The sequence below is a fragment of the Cryphonectria parasitica genome (genome assembly GCF_011745365.1).
Source record: "Cryphonectria parasitica EP155 unplaced genomic scaffold M406scaffold_5, whole genome shotgun sequence".
NCBI classification, from domain to species: Eukaryota; Fungi; Ascomycota; class Sordariomycetes; order Diaporthales; family Cryphonectriaceae; genus Cryphonectria; species Cryphonectria parasitica.
Window position 1 is genome coordinate 1,690,954 of NW_024468913.1, and position 25,986 is coordinate 1,716,939.

The window sequence follows — 25,986 nt, forward strand, 5'->3', positions numbered from 1 at the left end:
GGGGGGGGGGGTTTTCAATCCTGATTTTTCGCCTCTGGTAAAAAGGCCAGCCACCATAGAATACAAAGAGGCTCACTGATACGAGGACCTTACTTTCTTTCTTTTCTTCGTCTTCTATATCCATATACGAAGAGAGAGAGAGAGAGAGAGATGGCTCAGCGTGATCGAACGTGCACACATGTATGAGTGGGTTCCATATGATGACCGCAGTCGTTTTAAGAAAATTCTTTGGAAGGGGGGGGGGGGTTGTCTAATGCATGATAATGCGACTGCTAAGACCGCGCTCTCTCGAATCACATGCATCATTTATCATCATCGTCCTCATCGAACGATGTTCATGTCCCACTTTCCTGCTTGACCTGCCTGCTATAGGCTTACTCATATCATCCTCCATCCATCCACCCAATCGTTGTCTAAACCTCGGCTGCCCCCTCCCTCTCCAATGAAATTTCGACAGGCGTTGTCGTTGATTTTCCCAATCTAGAAATGGCCTGATCTGTTGCCCCCTCATCCATCCCTCGTGTATGCACGACGTTGCGCAAGTGTCTATGCAGTCATTTCTTATTCATGCGCCGGTGCTTGTATGTCGATGATGTGGGACCCTCCCCCCTCCCTCTCTCCTCAACCTTCAAACCAACGCAGGCTGAAGACGGGGGGAAATAGTAATGGAATTGTAAGGAATCAGTTGGCTGAATGCGAGGTGCCCAGTGTATCATGGTCGATGGAGGCCAAGATAGAGAAAGACCCGGGTCCAACGCCGTGGGTATTGTTGTTGTGATAGACCGTGCTTCTCACGAGAGATATCGTACACGGTATCCGTGGTCATGATGATGGTGTTGTTGTTGTCGTTGGCCCCAGAAAAACGTCATGGCATGTGACATCTGGCTGAGACGTTCTCGTCTTTGTCATGCATAGTAGAGGACGAAGACTTGGGGCGGGCGTTCAGATCATGATCGAGTATCCGTCCGTCAACCACCCTGCACGTTGACATCGCCTTTGCAGATTCCGTAGGAACAGCATGCTTCTGGCTCCAAAAGGCCCAATAAGATCTGATCTCTTATGACCTGAAGAGAGAAATAAAACAATACCACGTCAGTAACCTGCAATGACGCCGTGGGGGAGGGGGGGGGGAGTTCAAATCTACCAAAGTAGAGCGAGAAAAGACAGAATGAGAGGAGGAAAGGAACTCACATCAGGGCATGGCATCGGAGACGCATGAGCTATACTTCCAAAGAAGACAGCCGCCACTATGGCTGACAGTGCGGTATGTAGCTGCATCTTGGAAGGCTGACGGGGGCGGCTGCCTGTCTAGTAGAATAAGGAGAGCGAGGAGTTGAGGAATGAAAAGGAAATTCTGGTGAGTCGAGGAGGGATACATAAAGATGTGTAAGAAACCTCGGGGGATTCCTGTGGGACCAAGAGTAGCTGAAAGCGGCTCAGAACGTAGGGAGGGAGGGATCCCGGGGTTAGACGTATGTAGGGCTCTAGCCACGAACGAAGGAAGGGCGGGCGGGATGAAGGGACGAAGGGAGCGTTTCGGACGAGCGACACACCGAGCGGCACGCCAAATATACGTTTGCAGCCTATCGCCTTATATGCAAAGAAAAAGGGAAATCCAGTATCATAAGAGTGAGCAGGCAAGGGATCACTTCATATGTGGGAGGCTGGCGTTTTGGTGGGGGTGTTGATGGGGGGGGGGGGGAGATGACGGTTTCGGGCCGGGGCCATGTATCAAAAAGAAGAATAATAAGAAAAGAGAAAAAGAGAAGGATGAGAAACAGGCGGGCATGGATAAAATATGCAACGTGCCTAAGCACGATGCGGCCTTGTCAAGCCACACACACAAACACACACATCTCTCTCCTTCTCTCTCTCTCTCTCATTTTGATCCTAGAATCGTGGGGACATGCACGTCACCTCGGTGATCTCCGCAGAGCACATTCCTCAGAGACAGGCAAGGAGGTAGAGACGACAAGCCTCTTACTCAATCCGGTCCTCACGAGGCTAAAATTCACTTGAATTAGGAACATCATGAGACCAGTATCCAGCAATGGAGAGGGGGGCCGGGTGGCGGGGTTGGCCCGGTTTCCAACAAGTGCCCCCGGAGAGAACAGTAGACGACCTCTCTTGCACAAGCCTTGTGTACTGTGCTCGCCCGCAGCCAGCAACGTTTTGAGCCGTTTCGTAGTACCTTGTGTGAACTTGTAGGTAGTGCTCCATCCATCCTTGACGAGATCTGACAGCTCTGTCGGTACTTCCAGGAGCTCGCCATCTTCGTCCTCGCCGAAACCCTTGCCAACGAGGTGGCACTTCGTTTCGCGAGCCTTGGTCAGCTCGTAACCAGAGGGCGACTGCTCACAGGGAAAGAGCTCAGCCTCGAGGACGTTGCTGCTCATGAGTGCTTACGGTGGCGGCACGTATAAGGTTTGAGAAAGCCAAGTTGTGATCACTGCGGCCACACGGTGGCCCGCCTTCGTTATCTAAGGTTGTGGTGTGAGCATGTTCATCCCTCCCGTGCCTCGGATTATTCTCAAGACGGTATTTGAGCGGTCCCCAGTCTGAAACGAAACGAATTGCTCGTGACGACAGACCGTTTGCCCCTGCTATGACCATGAGAGAATTGTGACGTTGATTAAGTAAGGATGATGTTTTGCTCCGAGTCGCATTATGCGAACCACCTCAAAAAGTGCGAGAGGATAGGTGTCTAAGACTGTGCCTTGAGACCTCGCCAACTATTGTTTGTTTTATTTAAAATAAAATAAAATTATTGAGCACTAGAACCGACAGAAGGCTCCAAGCTATTGCCCTGTTGCCTTGGTAAAATAGCGTCTCGGGACCCGGCTGCTCTTGCCCCCCTGTCTCGTCCGCTGCCGCCCTTGCGCTGGGGGGCCTCTTTTCTCCTTTGCTCCACTATCGGCTAGCTTTATTCGTCCATCCTCTTCCCAAAAACAACATCATGCCGCTATATATTGGCCATTCGTCCTTCTTCTGAGTCAAGACTGTAACTCCCTGCTGATCATATGAGGCTTGGCTCGTCTACTGGAGCTCACATCAGGAGTCACAATCTCAGTTTGTGCCTGCCTAGCCGACCTTTGGCCCTGCCTACGAAGGCGAACCCCTCTGCACGTCGGATATTGAAGGGTGCACCGAAAAGGGCACACGGGTCTGAGACCTGGCTGGGCTTATGCTTGGAAACTACCAGGAAACTACCAGAGACACCCAGCCCGTGCCAGCTTAGGAGGCAAGAAAACCCCCAATGTCACCGCCCTAGGGTTTCAGTCATTACGGAACTGCAGTGCTTCGTTTCAGCTGCTGACAACTTTTCAGATTTGTATGACCTTGTGAGCGACCAAGGTAAACCCCCCCCCCCCTCAATGTACCATAGTATGTCGTGTGGCATCAAGATTCAATATATTCCCAAGTCCCAAAGCACAGCATAGCATTTACAACCTGCTGGCTGCGGTGCAAATCTCGCGAATCGGATTGTACCAGGATCCATCTGCAGGTTGAGACTATATATATCTCTGGCTACCCGTCGCAAGAGAGAGAGGTTACTGAGTGAGTGAGCCAGTCAGGCCTCACCATGAAACTCTGATGTCGGCAAGGAATTTGTCTTGGTGCTATAGCCAGCACCTACAGGCTATCGACGTCCTGCTACATGTAGGCAGAGACAGCGAGTAACCTCCGATGAAAAGGGGTCGTCGAAGCCGATATTCACGAGGCGCAGGTGGGGGAAAGAAGGCAAAAACCAAGAAGAAGATTACTTGCCCACGTACTTTCGTTTCACACTCGGCTAAGACGCACACCTCGGAGTCTACAAAGTTCGCCTTGGCAGGAGTACCATGATTCTCGCATCACCACAGATAAGCGGTGGGCGAATCTTACATCACAATCGATTGCGAGTGCACGAGTTGTTAGTAACCAGGCGTCCGAGATCGATGCTGTTGCTGTTGAGATCTCCGCCATGGCTGTGGAGAAGAGTTGCTTACTATCACCGGACCAACAAACCTTGCCCAGACTGCGAGGCTCCTGACCTCTGCTATTGAATAGCTTGAGCAAGTGACGGAGGGGCGCATTGTGCTCGACTCATGTGGTGACGGCTCTGCAGTCTGCCCAACCCCAGGTCCAAGTGGCTGGAAGTTCCTTTCCGCGCTCTTGTGAGCTCTGAAATCCCTAGCTGCTCCATCAGAAAGTAACATCCTCGGGCCACATCCGTCCGTGTGTCCTACTCTCTCACCAGGAAGTCCTCTGTTGTTGGGAGATGGTCCTATATCGCGCCACGATGTGTTTGACCAAGGCCTGTTGTACAAGGTCAACGGCCAGTACCGTCCCACAGAACTCGCCGATAGTTTAATGAAGGCGAAATGAGAGTGATTCACCCTCCAGGGTCCTCTCTTGCAATAGAGATCATTTGGCGAACAAGTGGCCGAAGTAGCTTATATGAAGCAGGTGGCACAAGTGTGACACAACAACTCTGTACCCTCTTCCTCCGCCTTTGTCCCTGGCTTTTTGTCGTCGCCCAACAGTTCAGATTGGCAGCATATAGTTGTGCTGTATGGTACCACGACATCACAGTCGCACCGGCCTAGCAATCCACGCGTCACCATCTCAACACCGCGCCCGACCGATCTGAGCTCTGTCTGCCCTCGGGCAATGAAGATGTCCTACTTGGCGGACTTCGTCCTACAAGACACATTGTGCTATCGCCAACTGCTCATGAGGGGCAACATTGCCCATAGCGATTTCATGGTCTGCACATTCATTTTTCCACTCGGGATAGTCTCCCCTTCTATTCTCAAACGTCCGCATACCCTTCATCATTGTTTCCCATTTCGTCCCCTGCTGGCATCACTGTGTGCATTGCCTCCGTCCTGCGTGTTATCCGTATGGTTGCTCCAGGCGAGCGTTAGTAGGAGGGTATTCGGAACACTACATAGTGCTAGCAGCGCCTATCACTTCTCATTGGCCCTCACGGCTCAGTCCTCATCACCGACACGTTTGATGCATTGGTGGCTTGCAACTTGGCCAATTTCTATCTTCTGATGCGATGTGGTTGGTTGAGTCATCCTCATGCTGGAATTGGACTCTTTGTTGCAAAATCCCTTGAGAAGGATATCATTCAGGGGCTGTGCGGCCAGAGGCTGTTGCTAGTGCTTTCGTCGTCGATCGCCATGATACACACCGTCAATCGCATCTCAGAGGGGACTGCGAGCGTAGTTGGACCATTGCCTTTTCGCCTCTTACACAGCTTTAGCCCCGTTTCGGCGCGGTGGCCGGTCACCACGGCGCCTAATCGAAGTAGTATTTGTTTCCAGATCTCTTCTACACTTGATATTAATTAGCATAATATCTTGTTCTCTCTTTCTGGTTCCGTCGCAATCATGCCCATTATTTCTATTAACGCAACGATCAATACCACTCAACCCGACTAGTCGTTTCTCTATAATCACGAAAGGATACATTACATGCGACCTTAGTGACCTTGGGTGTTGTTTTGCCAACCGTTGCGAGTGAATAGCCTCTGCTTCCCTCGACGTTGTATTTGTGATCAATTCCTCTTGGCTCTTTCTGTTCTCCTTTGCGAACCAGGAAAAGTTCTCCCGAAATATCGTCGACAGAGATGGAATACACCACGAGGATAAGCGAGAACGAGTTAAGTATTGGCGACAAGAACAGCTTTGGAACCGAATTTCATATCGAGACAGCCGGTCTCGAGCTGTCGGACAGCCAAGATGGGCAGGATACTCTTTCAGCAAAGGTCCAGCGGTTTGTGGGCAAATTTGGCGTCGAGAAGCGAGGCATCGAAAGAGTTCCTTCCCACGAGAGAACAGACACGAGCATGAGCAAGATCGGTACGCTCTGGATGTCGGCCAATATGACCGTTTCAAGCTTTGCAATCGGCGCCCTGGCTCAGCCGGTATTCAAGCTCGGTTTTGTGGACACGGCGCTGACGGTGGTCTTCTTCAATTTCTTGGGCATACTGCCGGTGTGTTTCTTCTCGACATTTGGACCAAAATTTGGTTTGCGACAGATGGTACTGTCCAGATTCTTCTTTGGGTACTATGGTGTCAAGCTCAGTAAGTCATGCACGACCTTCCCTCGCTGCTGTTCTCCCTGAAATTGCTCGCCAGAGACTAACAACCACCTTACAAGTCGCACTGTTCAACGTCCTGGCCTGCCTGGGCTGGTCTGCTGTCAACGTGATCGTAGGCGCGCAGCTCCTGGCAGCCATCAACCCAGAGACCCCACTGCCAGGCTGGGCTGGGATCCTCATCATCTCGCTGTCGACCCTGCTGATCACGACATTTGGGTACCGCCTCGTCCACGCCTACGAGCGCTGGTCATGGCTGCCAGTGTTCATCATCTTCCTCATCGTAGCCGCCGAGTTCGGCCGCTCGGGCAGGTTTCATTCCCTGTTACCTCTATCGCGCGGTCCAGCCGAGGCAGGGAGCGTCCTCTCCTTCGCAGCCTCGGTCTATGGCTACGCAACCGGCTGGACGAGCATGGCGGCCGACTACACCGTCTACCAGCCCGAGACAGCCTCCCGACGCCGCATCTTCTGGTGGACCTTTGCCGGCCTCCTCGTCCCGCTCGTCTTCACAGAGCTCCTCGGCGCCGCCATCATGACCGCCGCCACAGACAACGCCGACGGCCAGGGCACCAACGACTCCTTTCTCGCGGCCTACTCCGCCACAGGCATCGGCGGCATCCTAGCCGCGGTCCTCGTCCCGCCCCTGGGCGCCTTTGGCAGGTTCTGCCTGGCCGTCCTGGCCCTCAGCACCGTCGCCAACAACTGCCCCAACATCTACTCGGTCGCCCTCTCCCTGCAGGTCCTGACGCGGTCGGCCCGCCGCGTCCCGCGCGCCCTGTGGACCTTGCTGGGCACGTGCGCCTACGTCGCCGTCGCGGTGCCCGGCTACGGCCGCTTCGAGAGCTGGCTCGAGGACTTCATGCTGCTCATCGGCTACTGGCTGGCCATCTACCAGGGCGTCGCGCTGACCGAGCACCTCGTGTTCCGCGTCTGCTGCGGCGGCCGGGGTTACGAAAATGGGGCGTGTGACGCCGAGACGCCCGGGCGGCTGCCCCCTGGGATGGCGGCCGTGACGGCGTTTGGGATTGGCGTGGTCGGGGCGGTACTGGGCATGGCGCAGGCCTGGTGGACGGGGCCTGTGGGTAGGCTTTGTGGCGGGGGGCTGGGCGGGGATGTTGGCTTTGAGTTAGCGTTTGGGATGAGTGCGGTTAGTTATGTGGTTTTGAGGAGTGTTGAAAGGGCTTGGTATGGGCGGTGAGAGAAAAGGTGTTTCATTTCTTTTCTTTTAACCTTCTTCTTTTGGGGTGTTTGGAGGGGATCGTGTCTATTCTCTGGCCGCGTGTTGAAGCTGGTGGGAGGGTTCAAATTTTCAGATGCCATTGCGAGTTTTATAACGCCTTTCGTCTCTTTACTCTTTTTTTTTTTTGTCTCCAATTTTTGTCCCTCACCTTGTGTGGCGGATTGACAACTTCTTGCAAGGCAGGCCATACGTTTTGTCCTACAGGATGACATGTCAAGAACAAAAGACTTATCTCAGCAGATTGTGGCCGAGATCATGGAGTAAACGTCTGAATCTGTTGATGCTATACATAGCTAGTGTTCCAGACCAGATTCGAGACGCAACATTACCTCGCCAGATGCGAGATAAAGTAGGATGGACGGCGACGAGATACGCGTCAAGATCCCTTGATGCCCAAAAAAATACCCATGATAGCCCGCCCTTTTGCTTTTTCTTTCTGGATACTAAACCGCAGTAACCTATTCCCAAACGCCTATAAAAACCATGCAAGCGAGTGTAACAAAGGATCACAATGATACCAGGCTTAGGCATAGAGCTTCTTCTCGTACGACTCCATGTTGACGCCACCCTCGAGCTGAGCACTGGCGGTGCGGATCTCGAAACGAAGCTTGCCGTTCTCGACAGACTCGTGAAGATCCTGCAGGCTCTTGATGCCAGCATCCTGCATGGAGTGCTTGAGGCCAGCCGCGAGGTAAGGCACGAACTTACCAATCGACCTAAACACAAGAGAAATAAAACGAATTAGTTTAGGCCTTGACATGCGCGTTGGACTCTTGCACAACTTACCCTCGGTGAGCTACAGCACCAGAGACACCCTGGGCAACCAGGACGCTGTCGCCCTCAGAGAAGTAACGAGCCGTGCCTGCATTGCTGGCCTGGCTGTCCTTACCGCCGCCACCGGCCTTCTTGTCCTGCATGGCGTCGATACTGCCCATACCACGGTAGGCCTTGACGAGCTTGCCCTCTCGGGACACGAATGAGGTTCCCGGGGACTCGGTAGTGCCGGCAAGGAGACCGCCCATCATGACGGTAGAGGCACCAAGGGCAAGGCCCTTCACAATGTGGCCGACGTTCTGGATACCACCATCGGCAATGCAGGGCACGCCGAACCTCCAGGCAAAGCTGCTGACGTTGTAGACAGAAGTAGCTTGAGGACGGCCGACAGCCATGACCTCCTGGGTGATGCAAGCGGAACCGCTGCCCATGCCGATACGGAGACCGTCGACTCCGGCGGCGATGAGAGCAGCAGCCTGCTCCCGCGTCACGACGTTTCCACCAATGACGTCGAGATCAGGGAAGTTCGCCTTGACCCACTTGATCATCTCAATCTGGTACATGCTATTGCCCTGGCTGCTGTCGAGGATGACAATGTCCAGGCCAGCATCGACGAGCAACTGCAGACGCTTCTTGTCCTCGGGCCGGGTGCCGATGGCTGCAGCGCAGATCAGCTGCTTAGAGTCGGGCAGCTTCGAGGCGAGGGGGAAGTGGAGGTTCTTGCGGAGATCAGAGCGAGAGATCATGGACACGAGGTTGCCCTCCTTATCGACGATGGGGAGCTTGCCCTTCTTGGACTTGGCGAGAATGTTGTTGGCCTCCGTCAGGGTGACACCGTCTGGGGCGGTCACAAGGTCGGTAACCATGACGTTGGAAACAGCCTGATCGAGGTCGTCCTCAAACTGGAGGTCTCGGTTGGTAACAATACCCAGGAGCTTGGAGCCGAGCTTGCCGTCCTCTGCAATGTGCAGTGTTAGCAACATGTACGATAATAGACATTGTGGCAGTTGACAACTCTTTTGCAGTGCTGGAAAAAAATTCATAGAAACATGTTCTCCTCACGACATGGTAGTCTCTTTGGTGGAACGAAAGTTATATTGATATGGGAGTATAATCATAAGAGCAGCATCATGACAACAAAAGAAAGCATGTAACTGTTTGCATAGGAAAACTTACCAGTCACAGGGAAACCACCAAAGCCCCACTTCTCCTTGAGGCTTTTAGCCTCGCCAACTGTAGTGCTCTTGGTGATCAAGACAGGGTCGTTGATGAAGCCGTTCTCGTAGCGCTTGACGCTGCGAACCATGTCGGCCTGCGCCTCGGGAGAGCAGTTGTGGTGGATGACGCCCACACCGCCCTGCAGAGCCATGTGAATGGCCATCTCGTGCTCGGTGACGGTATCCATAGGAGACGAGACGAAGGGAGTCTTGAGGGAGATGCGCTTCGTGATGGGGGCGTCGAGGGTCACATCGGAGGCGGGGAAGCCGATGTAGCCAGGCAGGAGGAGGAAGTCATTGTAGGTCAGACCGCCGTGGATCTTGGCATTCATGAGGTCCTGGATGCCGAGGCCGTCGCGAGAATCGTACTCCTTGAGAAGCTCCTCGGCCTTGGTGTAATCCAGGACACCAGCCTTGCCGTTGGCACTTCCGTTGGTGGCAGGCATCTTTTGAGCGCGCGCGCGACAGTTATACCCTGGATGGATAATAATGTGCGGAGAAGAAGGAGGTTAAAGAAGGAGTGCTAGTCAAGAAGATGACAGAGGTGATGGCGCGTTCGTCAAATTGACTGGTCTTCTTGACGGGGAGGGTTTCCCAAGAGAAGAGAAGAAAAGAGAAGAGGAGAAGAGAAGGAGGGGAGCAGAGGCTGCTATTTCAAAAACTTTATGCGGGACCGGTCAGATTTGGTAAAAGGTGGGGAACAGGGTCCCTTATCTGAATAGCAGCGTGTCGGGAGCGGCCGACTGCGGTCAGAGGCCCTCTAGCAAGACCTCAGCGACGGCGAACCAAATCGTGTTAGGAGAGTTTACCAACTGAAAATCTGTACGCACCAAAAAAAGCCACCACAGCCAGCACAAGCAGGACATCTACGGCATCATGGCGGCAGTTCTCATTCAATTCTGACAGGATCTTATGAATATGATATAGATGCGTCGAGGAGCTATTCCATCTCGAAAGGTGTCTCTTCAGTCAATATGGCGATTTTTGCACTTTCGAATGCTAACTAAGAGCCTTACTTCGGCTTTCTTCCCCCTCGCTTTATAATATTGAAGTCGGAGTATGCCGTCTCAGCCCGGCAGAAATGCTGAGGTAATGTGATGGAACAGTCTCGCCTTGCGATAGCAGTACGTATGTTGCGTGGAAAATACATAGAATCTTCAACCTGCCTGTGGGCCATCGTTCAGTGGACACAAGAGTCTAGGCCTCGGCACCTGATAGGGAACTGATTCTATCATGTACATGGTATGTGTACAAGATATTGTATATGTACTATGATATGTCCGTAAAAGGATAACAAGTCTTTGCCAGGTCTTGCCGTCTTGTGTGATGAGAGGTCAGGAGACTGCACAATAATAGCATTGTGCATTGCAGTTTTAAATGACTAGAGAAGTGTTACTCACTTGGAACATTCGTGCTGCCTCTGATCGCCTGCACATTTGACTGGCCCAGCCACCGTCATATTCATCCTTGAACGACGGGCTCCTAGGTGGGGCGTTCCCGCCCTATTCTCTCTCTCCCTTGCTCCAAGGCTTTTGCCTCCCATCTTTTACGGATCATATTGTTGTTTGTCTCTTTTTTCGTCGTTTGTTCTTCGGACGGCGGGTTCTCTATTTCCGAAATGGTGCATTTATTATGATGCAGGTTCTTACTTCTGCTCCTACTAGGCCCTGGTGCTGGTCTCTGGCGCTGACGTAGAGCACAGGCCAGGTTCCAGGCCGGTGTGGTGGGATGTGAAAGAAAGCGGTTTAGTGGGGGTTTGGTTAGCCTTGCTGCCCCGCCAACAAAGTAACCGGCTCATGTACGGAGTAAACAGCAGCCAACCAGCCCCCCTGCCTCTGTCTCTGCCTCTGTCCAAGGATCAGGCCGAATTGAGTGGCTGGGGTTGAATGTTAGGTTTTCCGGTTCAGGCCATCCACACGGTCCCTCGACCTCTTCTCCAGATTAGGATCTTGAGATTCTTCTTGCTCCTCTTCGTCTTGACTGCTACCCCATCAGATCATCTTTTTTTTCTTTCTCTTTCTCGACCTCAGAAAAGTTGGTAATTACTCTTCCCTTTTCACCTTGCGTCACGAGCGCGCCTTCATGTTTCCGGTTCTACCAAAGCGCGTCGTCTGGTCACTCGGTTCCACCCCAGGTTGAACCGTCCAAACCACCCCCCCCCCAGCAATTCTTGTTTATTATCGCCTCGCTCAGCCCTTCTCCTCCAAGGCTCGCTCATTGGGATTGCAACCCCACCTATTGACCCGCTAGGATCGATTCCCATTTAATCTCTTGCTGTCTGGAGGAGGTCCTCTTGCTCGGCGCTGCCTGACCTGAGCACACACGCACCACCCGCTTCCACCCAAGACTGCTCTCGCCCATGACGACAAGACGCCGTGGATAGATGTGTCCCTACATCTCGAACTCCCTAGGAGCTTCCATCTGAGCGACTGCGGCCGTCGCTACTACACACACTTTCTCACACCCTCGCAAGATGTCGTACCGCCCTCATCCACTTCGACAGGCACAGACAGTTGACTATTCGCTGCTCGATCGTCAACCCTCCACCACATCGTCGGCCTCCTCAGGATACTCATCCTCGTCCGGCCATTACGACCTCAGCCGAACCACCACGCAGTCGTCTACACAGTCCAGCGGCTATGGACCAATGGGCCATAAGCGCGGCAAGAGCGAGGCCACCGCTCGCCTCCCTCCCTCACCAAGGAGCCCGGACGACCGGCCGCAGACCAGTGTTGGCAGCATGTACAGTATGGCAAGACAATCTCTGAGGCCGCTCCCTCAGCCGCCATCCTCAACACCCAACACCCCTTCCCGCGAGCACCACCGCCACGAGCGAGGCCAGTCCATCGACATTGGCAAGCTGTCCCTCCAGGACAAGGAGCCATCCTCGCCGACCCCTCCCTCTCGCCTGCGGGCATCGACACTCCGCCCAACCTCGATGGTCCTCAGCCGCTCCGACACCGTCAAGGGAGGGAGCGCTGGTCTGCCTCTCCCACAGATCCCCATGCACCAGTCTTTGGCTGCCCCGCTCGGTAGACCCGATCTCGTGAGCATGGGACGGTCCTCCACGAGCCAGCTGCGGACCTTGTCAAAACTCGCCCAATCCGGAGAAGCGGAGGAGTTCGCCATCACCACGCCTGCACAGGAGGTCGTTGGTCTGCGCGGCCGTCGGAGGCTCCAGAACCTAAACTCGGACCGGTCGAGTCAGCGCGGCGGTGGATATGGCTGGGAGAGCAGGAACTGGATGGACAAGCAGCGGCAGTTCCTCCAGGCGTACGAATATCTTTGCCATATCGGAGAGGCCAAGGAATGGATCGAAGACATTATCCACAGACCAATACCCCCTATCGTCGAACTCGAAGAGGCATTACGAGATGGCGTGACACTCGCCGAGGTGGTCGAGGCGCTTAACCCGGACAGGCGATTCAGGATATTTCGGAATCCTCGGCTCCAATACAGGCACTCTGACAATATCGCCATCTTCTTTCGGTATCTGGACGAGGTTGAGCTGCCCGACCTGTTCAGGTTCGAGCTCATCGACCTCTACGAGAAGAAAAATATCCCAAAGGTCATCTATTGCATCCATGCGCTCAGCTGGCTGCTCTTCCGCAAGGGTATAGTGGACTTCCGCATCGGAAATCTCATCGGACAGCTCGAGTTTGAGCACCACGAGCTGGAGGCCATGCAGAAAGGTCTGGATAAGCTCGGGGTCAACATGCCCAGCTTCGGAACGATGGGTGCCGATTTTGGCGAGCCAGCACCTCCTGAGCCACAGGAGACGGAGGAGGAGAGAATCGACCGTGAGTTGGGCGAACAGGAAGCCAGCATTATCGAGCTTCAAGCCCAGAGCAGGGGGGCGCTGTGCAGGATGAGGCTGGGAAAGAAGATGCAGCAGCTCTGGGATGCCGAGGACCTGTTAATCGACCTTCAGTCCCGCATCCGTGGAGACTGGGCCCGCCAAGTCCTCGGATACCGACTGCAGATGAGGCGCTTCGCCATCAACCTACAAAGCGCAGCTCGAGGATTTCTTGCCCGCCGAAGACAGACCCAGAAGGATAGGGCACTAGACAACATGCAAGGGCCGATCCTTGACCTGCAAAGCATGATACGGGCTGCTAAAGTTCGTAAAGAGGTACGCGACGTGCACTCGCAACTCGCTCAAGTGTCCGGTCCTGTCCGAAATATTCAGGCGGCCTTCAAGGGCTACCTGGCCCGCCAGAATATTGATCGTCAGAAGCATGAGACGGCTCAAATGGCTGGCCCTATCGTTGGGTTCCAGGCTGTCGTCCGTGGCGCCCTTCTGAGGAGCAGGCTAGACGAGGACCAGCAACTCCTAGCACAACGAGCCCAGGCCATCACGGACCTGCAGGCGGCCGCGCGGGCAATGCTGACAAGGACTCAGGTCGCCGTGCAGCGAGAAACTCTCCAGTTCCACACACCGGACTGGGAGGCTCTGCAAGCCGCCTGTCGAGGCAGATCAGCACGGCTTGCCGTTCAGCAGACCAAGGCAGAACTTCAGCAGCACATAGCAGCTATACAACAACTACAGTCATGCATTCGGGCTGCTGCGGTTCGCCGCGACGTTTCGGACACGCTCGACGGCCTGCATGCACACGAAGCCGAGATTGTTGACCTTCAGTCACTGGCCCGCGGCATGTTGAACCGGCAGCGGGTGGCTACAGACCTGGAGGCACTGGACAGACAGACTCCACAGATCACCGACTTACAAGCATGCATCCGCGGTTGCATGTATAGGGGTCAACACAAAGATCTGCTGGATGAGCTGAAGTCTCACGAGGACGGTGTCATTGCTCTACAGTCCATCATTAGGGCAACGATGCTGAGAGGTGATATCGGCTTCCTGCTTGGTGCGCTTGAGGAGGAAGAAGAGTCGATCGTCGCCGTTCAAACTGCTGCCCGAGCCTTCCTCGTGCGGGCTAAATTTGAGGAGAAGAGGCGGTACTTCCGGGAAAACATGCAGAAGGTCGTCAAGATCCAGAGCTTTGTCCGAGCAAAGCTCCAGGGAGAGGCCTACAAGAGTCTCACCACCGGAAAGAACCCGCCAGTTGGTGCTGTCAAGAACTTTGTGCACTTACTCAACGATAGCGACTTTGATTTCAACGAAGAAGTGGAGTTTGAACGACTTCGAAAGACAGTGGTCCAACAGGTCAGACAAAATGAGATGCTCGAACAGTACATCGATCAGCTAGATATCAAGATCGCCCTGCTCGTCAAGAACAAGATCACTTTGGACGAGGTTGTGCGGCATCAGCACAATTATGGAGGGCACACGGGCACACTGCTCGCAAACAGCTCCATGGTCTCGGCCAACCAATTTGATCTCAAGGCGCTCAACAAGAACTCGAGGAAGAAGCTGGATCTCTACCAACAACTGTTCTTCAACTTGCAAACCCAGCCTCAGTACCTGGCCCGCCTTTTCAAGCGCATCCGCGAGCAAGGCACGCCCGAGAAGGAGACCAAACGCGTGGAGCATTTGATGATGGGACTCTTCGGATATGCCCAGAAACGGCGAGAGGAGTACTATCTCCTCAAGCTTGTGTCGCGGTCCATCAAGGAGGAGATCGATTCTTGCACCTCTGTGCAGGACTACCTGCGTGGCAACTTCTTCTGGTCGAAGCTGCTCGGCAACTACACCCGCTCCCCTCGTGATCGAAAGTACCTGAGAGATTTGCTTGGACCCCTGATCAAGGACAACATTGTGGAAGATCCCGCCCTGGACTTGGAGAGCGACCCCATGCAGATCTACCGGTCCGCTATCAGCAACGAAGAGCTTCGCACCGGCCAGCCCAGCAGGAGACCACTTGACATTCCCAGAGAACTTGCTATAAAGGATGCAGAGACCCGGGCACTGTTCATTGACCACCTCCGTGATCTCCGCGAGATCTGCGACCAATTCCTGCTGGCCCTGGAAGATCTCCTGCCGCGCTTGCCGTATGGGCTCCGCTATCTCTGCCAGCAGATGTTCCGCTTCCTCTGTGAACACTTCAAGCGAGAACCGCAGCAGAATCTGCTGCAGATGGTTGGAAACTGGTTCTGGAGGTTCTATCTCTACAATGCCCTCACAGCCCCAGAGAATGTAGGCGTTATCGAGAGACAGCTGAGCCCTCTGCAAAAGCGCAACCTCAGTGAGGTGGCTAAAGTGCTGGGGCAGGTTGCGACGGGCCGCCACTTTGGAGGTGAGAATGTGTACCTGCAACCACTGAACGCATTTCTCGGAGAGTCGATCGAGCGCTTCAACCAAATCATGGTGGACCTCATCGAGGTGCCCGATGCAGAGAGCACATTCGACATTGACGAGTTCAACGACCTGTACGCAAAGAACCGCCCGACGCTGTACATCAAGATGAGCGACATCTTTGCCATCCACAGTCTGATCGCTAGCGACCTACCCTTCATCTGCCCGAACCGTGATGATATACTCCGCGAGATTATGCAAGATCTAGGCAGCGCGAAAAACAACGAGAACGAAATGACAGCTACGGGCTCGTCCGATATTCAGATGTTCCTCACGCCCAAGCTGCATGATGTGGAGGATCCGGAAGCTGCAGCCAAGGCCTTGTTCATGGAGACAAAGAGGTGTGTCCTCTACATCATCCGTGTGCAGAGTGGTAGCAACCTTCTCGAGATTCTGGTAAAGCCCATCTCACCAGAGGACGAGCACAAGTGGGCCAAAGTTCTACGAGAAGACTTCTCGGGCCAAGGCCACACCAGAGGTGCCTACTCGGACGCCAACATGGTGGACGTCACGAGGATGTCCTACTACGAGCTCAAGAAAACTGCCCTTGAGAACGTCATGAGGCTTGAGCACATGGGCCGCATCTCCAAGCACAACTATTATCAGGACGTCCTCAACGCCATCGCCCTCGATATCCGCACCAAGAGCAGGAGGAGGGTGCAGAGACAACGTGAGCTTGAGGGCGTCGGTCTGACCCTCGCCAATCTTCATGAGAAGGCCAAGTATCTAGAGCAGCAGCGGAAGAGCTACGACGACTACATTGAGCAGGCCATGTTGACACTGCAGAAGAACAAGGGGTAAGTCACGTCCCACCACCATCACCGACACCTCATCACAAGACAGGCAAACACTGACAAAACACCACAACTACAGAAAGAAGAAGTTCCTCCTCCCTTTCACTCGGCAGTATAACCACCAGCGCGAGCTCGAGCGCAGCGGCCGGGTCCCCAAGTTCGGCTCGTACAAGTACAGCGCGCGACAGCTCATGGACAAGGGCGCACTGGTCAGCTGGTCAGGCACGGCGGACCGCGACTGGGACAAGATCAACCTGACCATCTCTTGTGACCAAGTTGGCGTGTTCGCCATCGAAGGATCCCGAGGTCACATCCAGATCCCCGGCGCCAGCGCCCTTGTGCCTATCGAGGATCTTCTGCAGGCACAGTTTGAGTCGCATCAGTTCATGACACTGTTCGAGGGCAACCTGAAAGTGAACGTGAATCTCTTGTTGCATTTGTTGTACAAAAAGTTTTACAAGACTCAATGATCAAACAAAAACGGAGAGGTGAGACGCTCTGGGCTTGAACCTGGAAATTCTCGCTTTGAAGGGACGGGCACAAAGAGGACCGGGGGGGGGGGGGTTTCGAAGAAACGAGCGGCCTAGAAGGCCACACAAGTAAGCATGGATTCGACGAGGTATGACTTGGGTGTATCGATGGGTGCTGGATGGACGGACACAACGGAAGGATACCTCTTACTACCCACATAGGCAGATTCGGTGTTCAGGGCGTGTGTGCTTGTATGCGTGTGTTTGTCATTTTGACATTGCATTTGATTTTTGAATTGAATCGGCCACTTGGGAACTCGAGTTTGGCTGGAGGGGGGTTCAGGGGAGGGAGAGGAGTAAAAGAAGCATACAAAATTGATTGTATGTACTTCTTACCCGCTAGATAAAACCTTCGAGAGGGGGACAACCCACATTGGTAGAGCATGATACATACTCACGTTTATCTGTCATGTCTATTTTGATGATGCATACAATGGTTCAATGGAGTGAGTAGGCTTTGACTGGGCTGGGCTTTTATCTCTTTCTTGAAGTTAGCCTCATGTTCTTGTATTCACGCTGTCCACTCTGCCTTCTATGTACAGGTCTAGCTCCCCTTAGTCCTTTAGAGATGCTAGGTCTTTATTTCCATAAGCCTATACTGGCAAGACTACCTAAGTCATTGATTACCTTGAGCAAATCTTGATGCTCTACAGCCCTGATGATTTCCTAATTTGATAGACCCCACAGCGCACATTGGCTTGTAGACTCTCAATGCAATAGGAGGTTAGGCTCAGGACTAGATACATATGTAGCATCTAATTCCCTGGTCCCCTTTTCCACCAGAGCACAAATAAGAAAATAGATATGATTACCTTGAGTCTGGAACTCTCTGTCTAGACAGACCATGCTCTGCCCTACCAGACCCAGACCAGGTTCCTATGCCCCTTGTTCTTGACCACAATATCTGGCAATTCCCTTCCGGAGTCTGCTCAAGAAGCCCCCAAACCCCCGGGGGAGGTGTGCCATTGTGATTTACTCTTGAAGGGTACTGTTACCACATCACATCTTAGTGAAGGATATTGAGATAGGCCGGAAGTGTCGTGGCCCTGATTGTCGACGTCTATGTCACTACTATATAATCAAGTGTGTTTACCTCTTTCACTTCCAAAACCTCTCTCCCTGCATTATTTGCAGACTTGAAGGACATGGTTCTACACCCACTCCTTTGGGAGAAAGAAAACTAGAAGCCATCAAGCATTGGCATCCATTCATTGCCTTGGTATGCTATCCTGTATCAAGAGTGGCTCTTAAGATACTCCTTTTTGTGTATCTTGACAGAAATCTATAACACTGACAATCAACTCTTCTCTAGACACCTGTTAGGCAGCATTTCCCTGTTAGCCTCGTCTTCATTGAACACGGCTTCTCCTCCAACCAACAAAAACCACGAAAAGATCCCAACCCTTACCTTTCCATCCATCACGCGAAGAAAAAAAAAGAACGAAACAATGTCGCCTCTCACCCCTGACTCGACCAAGGTGGCTCTCTACCGCTCCCACCAGCACGAACACGAGGCCGAGCTCGCCAGGATCGAGGCCGAGCACGCCTACCGTCGCCAGCAGGCCGCCGAGACCTTCCAGGCCCGCAAGGAGGCCGCCATCCGCAAGATTGACAGGCTGGAGGCCGAGGAGCTGGAGAACATCCAGCGCGCGCACGAGGGCGAGGTCGGCGCCGCCAAGAACCGACACGAGGCCAAGATGGAGACTGTTCGCGACAAGTACGAAATTGGCGATGAGGTTGTCGCCGCCGCTGTGGCTCAGGCCGCGGAGGCCTCTGATGGAGTTCAGAGCGATGTGGGTGGAAACAGCCCCGTCGAAACGGTAAGAGACAGCTTTGCAGGCCCACGCACACCCGCCGGGAGGGGGGGGGGGGTGATGATAGCAATCCTTTTCTGGGGGAGCTTGAAATTAACGAGTATATGGATACTGACAGGTAAAGACTGATGGTTCGTCTATTCACCCTTGGCTGGCCGACCCCACGCCAACCTCGGGCGAGATGGAGGCCCACCCATCTACCGGCGATGTTGACGCTGGAGTACCGTCCGACCACCGCTGGGCCACAGCAGGACCGTTCCGCTTCGATGGAGGCGGTAAGGTCCAAACGGTGGGTCGTTGGTGAACCAGAATCAAGGACGAGGATGGTCCCAGAGGTGAATACAGTAGGTCCGCCCCCCCCCCCCTCCTCCTCTCTTTGGCCGCGTGAATAGGTCGGTGACCTCACGGGCACGGTGCGCGCTTGTGCAGGTTTGACTATCGGCTTATGTTCCTGGCCATGATGAGAGGATGTGGCTAATTACTAGGTGGTCGTGACAGGTGCGCAGCCATCGCAGCCGGTCCTTGGACATCACCATCCTGACGTGCTATGGCGGCATGCTTGATGATTTCTGGTGACGAGGAGAGGGGGGAGGGTCGTGAGGCTATTTCAGATCTTGTATGGTGAGATACAAAGGTCGATATAGACAAGAATACCAAGAGCAATTAACAACTTCGAGCCCAAAAAGGCAGATGATCAAAAATTAAAGGCTCGGGTAAGGGGGTGTTATAACAGATCTGCAGCGTCGCTGAAGAAGCCGCAAAGGACGGCCCACAGCCCCGAATCTGTGCGGAACACAACGGGCCGGGCCGGGGCACTGATCAGCCGTGGCGCGGGGTGAGGGGTTATAAAAGTTGGCCGCCTCGTCTCGCCCTGCTCGGGATTTCATCTTCGAGTATGAATCGATCCGGGCGAATATTTACGTTCTGAAATGGCCTCCAGAGTAGGTGCTGGTCGACGGTGGTGCGAGTTGCGCCATAGCACCATGTCCACGGCTGTCTGTGGTATGTGTGGTCAAGTGACGCTGCCGCCTTGTGTGCCCAACAGAGGGATCTGCGGTCGCGCCGGAAAGATCACGTGGCTCGTCATATCAGGTCCGGTCTCGTCTTGACACTGGCAGCTTGCCATGGCTGGCATGCATCGTGTTCAAAATATCCTAGACGTAAGTAGCCAGTCCCTAAAGCGGGGTGTGCATTTCAGACTGATTTGCAGTGGGAGCCCAACCGCCGAATGAGCATCAGGTAAAACCTCCAAGCCACACACTCTTACTATTGGTTCTCGGCCCTCCCGTCGGGCTGCAAGCGGTCAGCTCATAACTGTAGAACAAATGGAGAGAATGGGAACACCCAACCCCTGCCAAAAGTAACTAGTCAGCCCGATCTGGGCCAGCCACTGGGGCCCCGAGGACTACTGTACCCCCCAACTTGCTTTGTACGAGTGTTATTCCAACCCGTGAGAGGCGGCTGTAAGCTCAGCGCTTGCTGAGTGATGAGTGGGCCAGCGGCCGAGATACGTCCTCTAAAATTAGCATATTCGGCGCTCTATAGGGTGTGCTGAAGATTTTTCACCTCTTCTTTTTTTTTTTCTCCCTTTCTCTAACTTCCCGAATGGAGAATAAAAAGTCCACGGGAACCAGGACAGACATGGGGAGCGCTGGTAGGATGACAACCTTTTGTTGTCAACTTGGGTTTGCTGGAGCTTTCAGGGCCTACGAGACCACCCTCCTCCCCTAGCCGAGCCTACCCTGCCCTCCTCATAAAGCACGATACTGTAGCACCAGTCGAAGAAACCCCACTGGCAAATCATGGGACATTGTTCAGCCAGGCGGGCAGAGACACCCGTCCCTGTCCCAGGCACAGCTCGAGCCGTAGCACCAACACCACCGTCGGGAGAAGAGGCCAGAGGCAGCCTCTCCTTCTTTGACTTGCCCATCGAGATCCGGCTGCAGATCTATCATTGGGTCCACCTGTCCAGCCCAGTGCAACACAGACAGCTGGCCCCGTGGTATCCTATTCCCACATGCAGATCCCACGTCGCCCAGCCCATAGTCCCCAGGGCAGACGACAGCGGGGACGACAAGGAGAAGAAAAGGAAGAAGAAGACGACGACAAGGACGACAAGGATGACAGCGGCAGAGACCAGCACCACCTTGCTTGCGCCAGATCGGCCGTTTGCACGGATGCCGACGGCGCTGCTCCGAACATGCCGGCAGGCGAACGAGGAGGCACGGGGGATCCCGTTCCGTGAGAACGAGTTTGTGTTTATCAACTGGTTCTCGTCGGGCCTAGCGTCGGCGCTGGGCTTCACGCGGGCCCGGTGGCCCTGGCAGCGGCAGGAGATGCGGTTCGTCCGACTGGAGGTGTTTGCAAGGGATGTGACGGGGGCGGCAGGGCCGGTGAGGGCGCGGGACTGGGCAGAGCTGTGTGGGATGTGGACGGGGTTGAGGGGGCTGCGGCTGACGGTGTGGATGGAGGGGGGAGGGGCTTACCAGGCGTGGAGGGAAGAGGAAGAGGAGGAAGAGGAGGACGACAACAACGGTGAGGACTATGATGGAGGGAGCGGGAGAAGGAGGAGGAGAAAGGATACTGGAGGGGAGAAGAACCCGTGGGAGCTGGTCGGGGAGGAGGGGAGGAGGACGGAGTGGGCGAAGAAGGCACTGGGGAGGCTCAAGGAGCTGAGGCAGCTGGAGGTCGAGATGGCCGACGTGGGCTGGCCAGCAGGGGAGAAGGTGAGGTGGTGCGAGAAGCTGAGGCAGACGGTGGTGCGTGGTGGAGGGAGGAAGGAGCTACGTGTTGTGTGTGTTGAGAAGAGGAAGGAGAAGGCGACAATAGGCAACGAAGGGCCGGTTTAGTACACTAACCCTTGCTTGTTGCACAGAGCATGTTCATTGATGTGCAATACCCAATTTCTGTGTCATGAATGTGTATTTGGATAATGTGTTGAAAACTCTCCTATTGCAGTAATATCATCTAATTTATCTTGTCAGGCTGATTTCCAACGATCTACCAGAGATTCATACCACGGTAAATAGAATAAGACCTTGGTCAATTACCATAGTGCCACGGTCCATACTGAGAGGTACTCGTGGCTCCAATTTTGGCCGCTATGATCAGCAGCTAGCAGCTTGGCAGGGAGCCATCGGACCCCCTATTTTTAAGCCACATGGCGCGTTGCGCGTCGTCAACGTTCTTCATCGCTAGGCTAGCTGACCAATTGGGTCCCTCTATATCTGTTTGTCTCGAGGGAGGGAACAAAGATGACAATTGATAGGGTCGCAATGGTATTGTTTCTTGCGTCTACGTTCGACATTTTTTGAGTACTCCTTTCTCTCCTCTCTTTTTGGTACATATGTCGAGAAGAGTGGGCCTTACCTGACCCCTCGTGTTAGTTTGCTTCGTGCCATTCCTTTCGTAGCTTTCTGCATTGCATCGACTCCACATTTGCCCTCCAGCCCTGTTTCATTTTTACGTTTTTTCCTTCCCTCCTCTCTCTCCCTTCTTGCCTTTCTCTGTCTCTCTCCCAGTTATCCTCGGCAACAGCCCGTCACTTGTCAGCAGTGCTATGGAGAACCCGTTCTTTTGGGGGCCCCAAGTTGCCCATCTAGCCCCATCAGCCCCTTGTGAGAAATCATACACGTTTGGACATGGCATGTACGTACCGACTACGACAGTATGTACGTACCAGCCAAATACGACGGTTGCTACTACGTATCTTAGTACTATATTACTACTGCTATAATTGAATTTCCCCATCCATGCTCCTTCCTCTCCATGCATCGTCATTACCTGCGGTCTGATTCCCCATCCCTCTTCCGGTCATCATCCCCTTTCTAGCAAGAATTCCTTTTCTCCTCTAGATTTTTTTTCTTTAATTATTTCTTCCGCACCCCGTACCTGCAGCACCCCTAGCACCCCTAGCACCGCCCCTCTAGGGATCTCTTATTCTCCCCCCCCCCAAAGAAACCCAAATTTAAATACCAATCCCTGGCCAGGCCCCAGTTTCTCTTTGCAAGACATTTGTTGATTGTCTCTGGCCTTGACCCACAGCAATGCGTGGCCTCCCGCTGTGCAGATCCTGACCTCCTCCTCCTCTATCCTGACCATCTCCCGACATCCGACCTTCCCTGGACGTTGCCGTCCTTGTCGTCGCCCTTCTCAACCTTCCTACTTCTCGAGTCAATACGGAGTCGGCCAGATCGCATATACCCACCCACTCCCTCCTTCTCGAGATCTTTCCTTGGCCATACCTATCAACGGTTGCCTGGCGCTGGTCCGTCCTGACCTGACCTGACCTGACCTGACCCGACGTCACTTGCACGAAACCACGAGCATACACGAACACACACACATTTTGTCTGTCTTTGTCTCTTTCCCTCGCGCACGCGAGCCAGGTTCGCGGGGCGCCGCTCACGACCTTCGATTCTACAGCCGCGGTTCTACAAACCCACGATGTCCCATCCCCCCCGACATGGCCCTCCGCGACCTCGTTCCTAGTTTCGCCGCCGACGCTCTGTGGCCCGACCACAAGAGCCCGCTGGCCACCCACAGGCTATATCCAACTTCGTATCTCGATGGCCTGCGCGGGCTGGCGGCCGTGGTGGTCTTCTTCTGCCACTACACCGAGGAGAACCACCAGTACCTCATCCCTACCTATGGCCTGAATGTCGACCACATCTCCTCCTTCCTACAGCTACCCTTTCTCCGGAGCCTATACAGCGGCCGACCCATGGTGCACATCTTTTTTGTCATCTCGGGTTTCGTGCTGTCCTACAAGCCGCTGAGAGAGATACATGCGAGGGACCTGGAGCGATGCTGGGCGGCGCTGGCCTCCTCGACACTGCGGCGGCCCTTCCGGCTACTTGGGCCGTGCATCGTGTCCACGGCTATCATTGGGGTCATGATTCAGATGCGCCTCCTGTACCGGCCGCTGCCGTCCAACTCCATGCAGTTCTGGGCCTGGGTCGACGCCGTGTTCCACCAGATCACCTGGCCGTGGGCGTGGGATTTTGACCTGCGCCCGGCCTTCGACGTGCACCTGTGGTCCATCCCCATCGAGTTTGCCCACTCGATGCTGCTGTTCCTGACTATCCTGATGCTGTCGCGGCTGCGGCAGCGCGTGCGCACCCCGGCCATGTTCCTGCTGCTGGCCTACACGGTTGCGTGCGGCAAGTGGGCGGCCATGGAGTTCTACGCGGGCATGATCCTTGCCGACATTCACATCCGCCGCTCGGCTGAGGCCAAGGCGCGACACTACGAGAAGTTGTCCTCGTCACCAACAGCACCAGCAGCAGCCGCCTCGGCGGGCAGCCCCGCCGAGCTAGCGCCAGTAATTGAGGGCCCGGCGCTACACTATATCGTGCACATCCTGCTGCTGCTGGGGGCGTTTTACGTGCAGGGCTGGCCCAACTTTGACGCGCACCGCAGCCCCATCATCCGCTGGCTGTACAACCACACCCCACCCTCGTTTCCGCCTGTGGATAATCTGACGCCGCAGAAGTTCTGGTTTGCTGTGCAGGCCATCGCCATGGTGTGGACATGCGGCGAGCTGCGACCCGTGAGGCACTTCCTCGAAGGGCCCATCCCGCAGTACTGCGGGCACATCAGCTACGCGCTGTACATTGTGCACGGGCCGGTATTGGAGCTGCTGCAGCGCGCCGTGGTGGGCACGTTATACCAGCCGCCCATGGCTGCGCCGGGTCTTCCCGGGTACAGACCGGAGGTGCTCCCGCGCGGGCTCAAGGGCCTGATTGGGGTTGAGACAGCCACGCAGCGGACAATAGTGTGGGTGCTAGGGCTGATGATATTGAGTCCGATGGTGGTGTGGGCTGCGGATGTGTTCTGGCGGCTGGTGGACATACCCATGATCAGGTTGGCCCGGACGGTCGAGACGTGGATGGTCGAGACCGAGGTAGACCTGGGGAAGCCCCAGGAAGCACACTAAAAAGGAGCAAGAGGAAGAATAATGATGTTGTATACATGTATACGTGTGTGTGTTGTGTGTGCCTGTATAGAGGTCATCGTCGCACTTTGTAAAAAACTGAAAAAGCATAGCATAGGGCATTTGGCTGGCGTTGTGGTATATACAATATTGAGAACATTGAATCTTTACAATCATTTTCTTCTTTATTTTTTTGAACGAGATATGTCTTGAAACGCTTGGTGCTCTGTTCGCATGCGTATGTGCGCGCGTATGCGCAATCACTTTCCTCCATAAAACGGCAGTCGGTCTCTTGACCCAATTCAGAATCGCAAGACCCGCATGACCGAAGAAGAAAAAAGTCTTACATAAAGACGGACCAAAGATGTACCTTATTATTCTAAATAGTAATATCTCGCACCGATCATCGCAACAGCTTCGTCATATCAAACCATTTTTCTTCTTCTTTTCACTATGATGTATCTTCCCACACGCCGATCTTTGCTTGTTCTTAGTCACGCTAGAGACCCCGGGGAAATAATGAATTAGTATGTCATGCCTTGGCAAGTTCTAGGCCGATCCCTTCCCCTCTCCCGCTGGCGGGGCCAAAACCTGTTCCACGGTGCTTTAATGCCACAGTGCACATCCTGTAGCAGCACAAGTACTATGGTAGCTCGGTCGTGTCTTCCTGGCTTTTTAGTGCTGACGGCATCTTCCAATTATGATGGCGGTAAGAAAAGAAAAGAAGAAAAAATATCACTGTCACATTTCCCTGGTTCCCCTCTCTCTCCACCTGCTTACTGTAGCTCTCTTAAGACGAGTGCAGGTCCGGGGGACCGGGGGACCGGGGGGGAGGGGGCGGGGGCGCAAGCATGTGACTTCGCGACTCGGGGGATGACTTGGCTCTGGGGCTTCTCTGTGAGTCACGTCGATGCGCATCTGAGAATGGCTAACCAATCTCGTGTTTTCATTTTATTTATTTTTGTCTTTTATCTATGGTCTACTAAATTTCTGACCACTTATATCCCTGGAATTTAACAGCGATAACGGAGGAGAGAGTAAAGTTATTGGAATCAATCGGCGCTGGATGACAACTTTGGATCGTTTTCCTGTTTGCCGTTCGAGTCACATCTTAAGCAGGTACGTTGTTTTACGGTCCGGCATGGGGGAAGTTGCAGTGGAGGAGGGACACATAACTTGGGTGGTGCAAGGTCCCCCTCTCCGAAACCCTGCCCTTAGACGTTCCCGTCCAAGTAGCGGTGCTTATTCAGCTGAACAGGCGGGATTACTACTTCACGGCTCGCGTTGCCTGAGGAATCTTGATACTTTTCATCTTTGAATATTCTTTTCCTTCTA

General features: G+C 54.1%; 8 protein-coding genes across 8 annotated transcripts; 5 read left to right on the forward strand and 3 right to left on the reverse strand.

Moving 5' to 3' along the window:
• Positions 1–235: 235 nt before the first annotated feature.
• M406DRAFT_55885 (uncharacterized protein) lies at positions 236–819 on the reverse strand. Its single transcript, XM_040924561.1, has one exon. The coding sequence runs from the start codon at positions 714–716 to the stop codon at positions 555–557; it is 162 nt and encodes a 53-aa protein (XP_040775485.1). The 5' UTR covers positions 717–819; the 3' UTR covers positions 236–554.
• A 149-nt stretch (positions 820–968) lies between these two features.
• On the reverse strand, positions 969–1,278 carry M406DRAFT_62319 (uncharacterized protein; the record flags this gene model as incomplete). Its single annotated transcript, XM_040924771.1, has 2 exons — positions 969–1,064; positions 1,192–1,278. The coding sequence occupies 2 exons, from the start codon at positions 1,276–1,278 to the stop codon at positions 969–971; spliced, it is 183 nt and encodes a 60-aa protein (XP_040775486.1).
• Positions 1,279–5,620: 4,342 nt separating this feature from the next.
• On the forward strand, positions 5,621–7,569 carry M406DRAFT_346586 (cytosine-purine permease; the record flags this gene model as incomplete). The annotated part of the gene is made up of 3 exons (XM_040922205.1): positions 5,621–5,657; positions 5,754–6,077; positions 6,154–7,569. The coding sequence occupies 3 exons, from the start codon at positions 5,621–5,623 to the stop codon at positions 7,287–7,289; spliced, it is 1,497 nt and encodes a 498-aa protein (XP_040775487.1). The 3' UTR covers positions 7,290–7,569.
• Positions 7,570–7,588: 19 nt separating this feature from the next.
• Positions 7,589–9,905, reverse strand: M406DRAFT_322637 (inosine-5'-monophosphate dehydrogenase IMD2). Its single transcript, XM_040919669.1, has 3 exons — positions 9,282–9,905; positions 8,118–9,063; positions 7,589–8,047 (listed from the first exon to the last, which is right to left on the reverse strand). Exons 1-3 carry the CDS (start codon positions 9,766–9,768, stop codon positions 7,855–7,857), a joined length of 1,626 nt encoding a protein of 541 aa, XP_040775488.1. The 5' UTR covers positions 9,769–9,905; the 3' UTR covers positions 7,589–7,854.
• Positions 9,906–11,795: 1,890 nt separating this feature from the next.
• On the forward strand, positions 11,796–16,842 carry M406DRAFT_346588 (uncharacterized protein; the record flags this gene model as incomplete). The annotated part of the gene is made up of 2 exons (XM_040922206.1): positions 11,796–16,375; positions 16,452–16,842. 2 exons carry the CDS (start codon positions 11,796–11,798, stop codon positions 16,840–16,842), a joined length of 4,971 nt encoding a protein of 1,656 aa, XP_040775489.1.
• A 1,247-nt stretch (positions 16,843–18,089) lies between these two features.
• Positions 18,090–18,811, forward strand: M406DRAFT_322639 (uncharacterized protein; the record flags this gene model as incomplete). The annotated part of the gene is made up of 2 exons (XM_040919670.1): positions 18,090–18,220; positions 18,313–18,811. A coding segment is annotated over exon 2 (461 nt), but the record flags the coding sequence as incomplete, so codon positions are not given.
• Positions 18,812–20,638: 1,827 nt separating this feature from the next.
• On the forward strand, positions 20,639–21,502 carry M406DRAFT_242047 (uncharacterized protein; the record flags this gene model as incomplete). The annotated part of the gene is made up of 2 exons (XM_040916159.1): positions 20,639–21,175; positions 21,257–21,502. Coding segments are annotated over 2 exons (783 nt in total), but the record flags the coding sequence as incomplete, so codon positions are not given.
• A 1,679-nt stretch (positions 21,503–23,181) lies between these two features.
• M406DRAFT_291644 (uncharacterized protein) lies at positions 23,182–24,735 on the forward strand (the record flags this gene model as incomplete). Its single annotated transcript, XM_040918976.1, has 2 exons — positions 23,182–23,972; positions 24,021–24,735. 2 exons carry the CDS (start codon positions 23,182–23,184, stop codon positions 24,652–24,654), a joined length of 1,425 nt encoding a protein of 474 aa, XP_040775492.1. The 3' UTR covers positions 24,655–24,735.
• Positions 24,736–25,986: the final 1,251 nt, after the last annotated feature.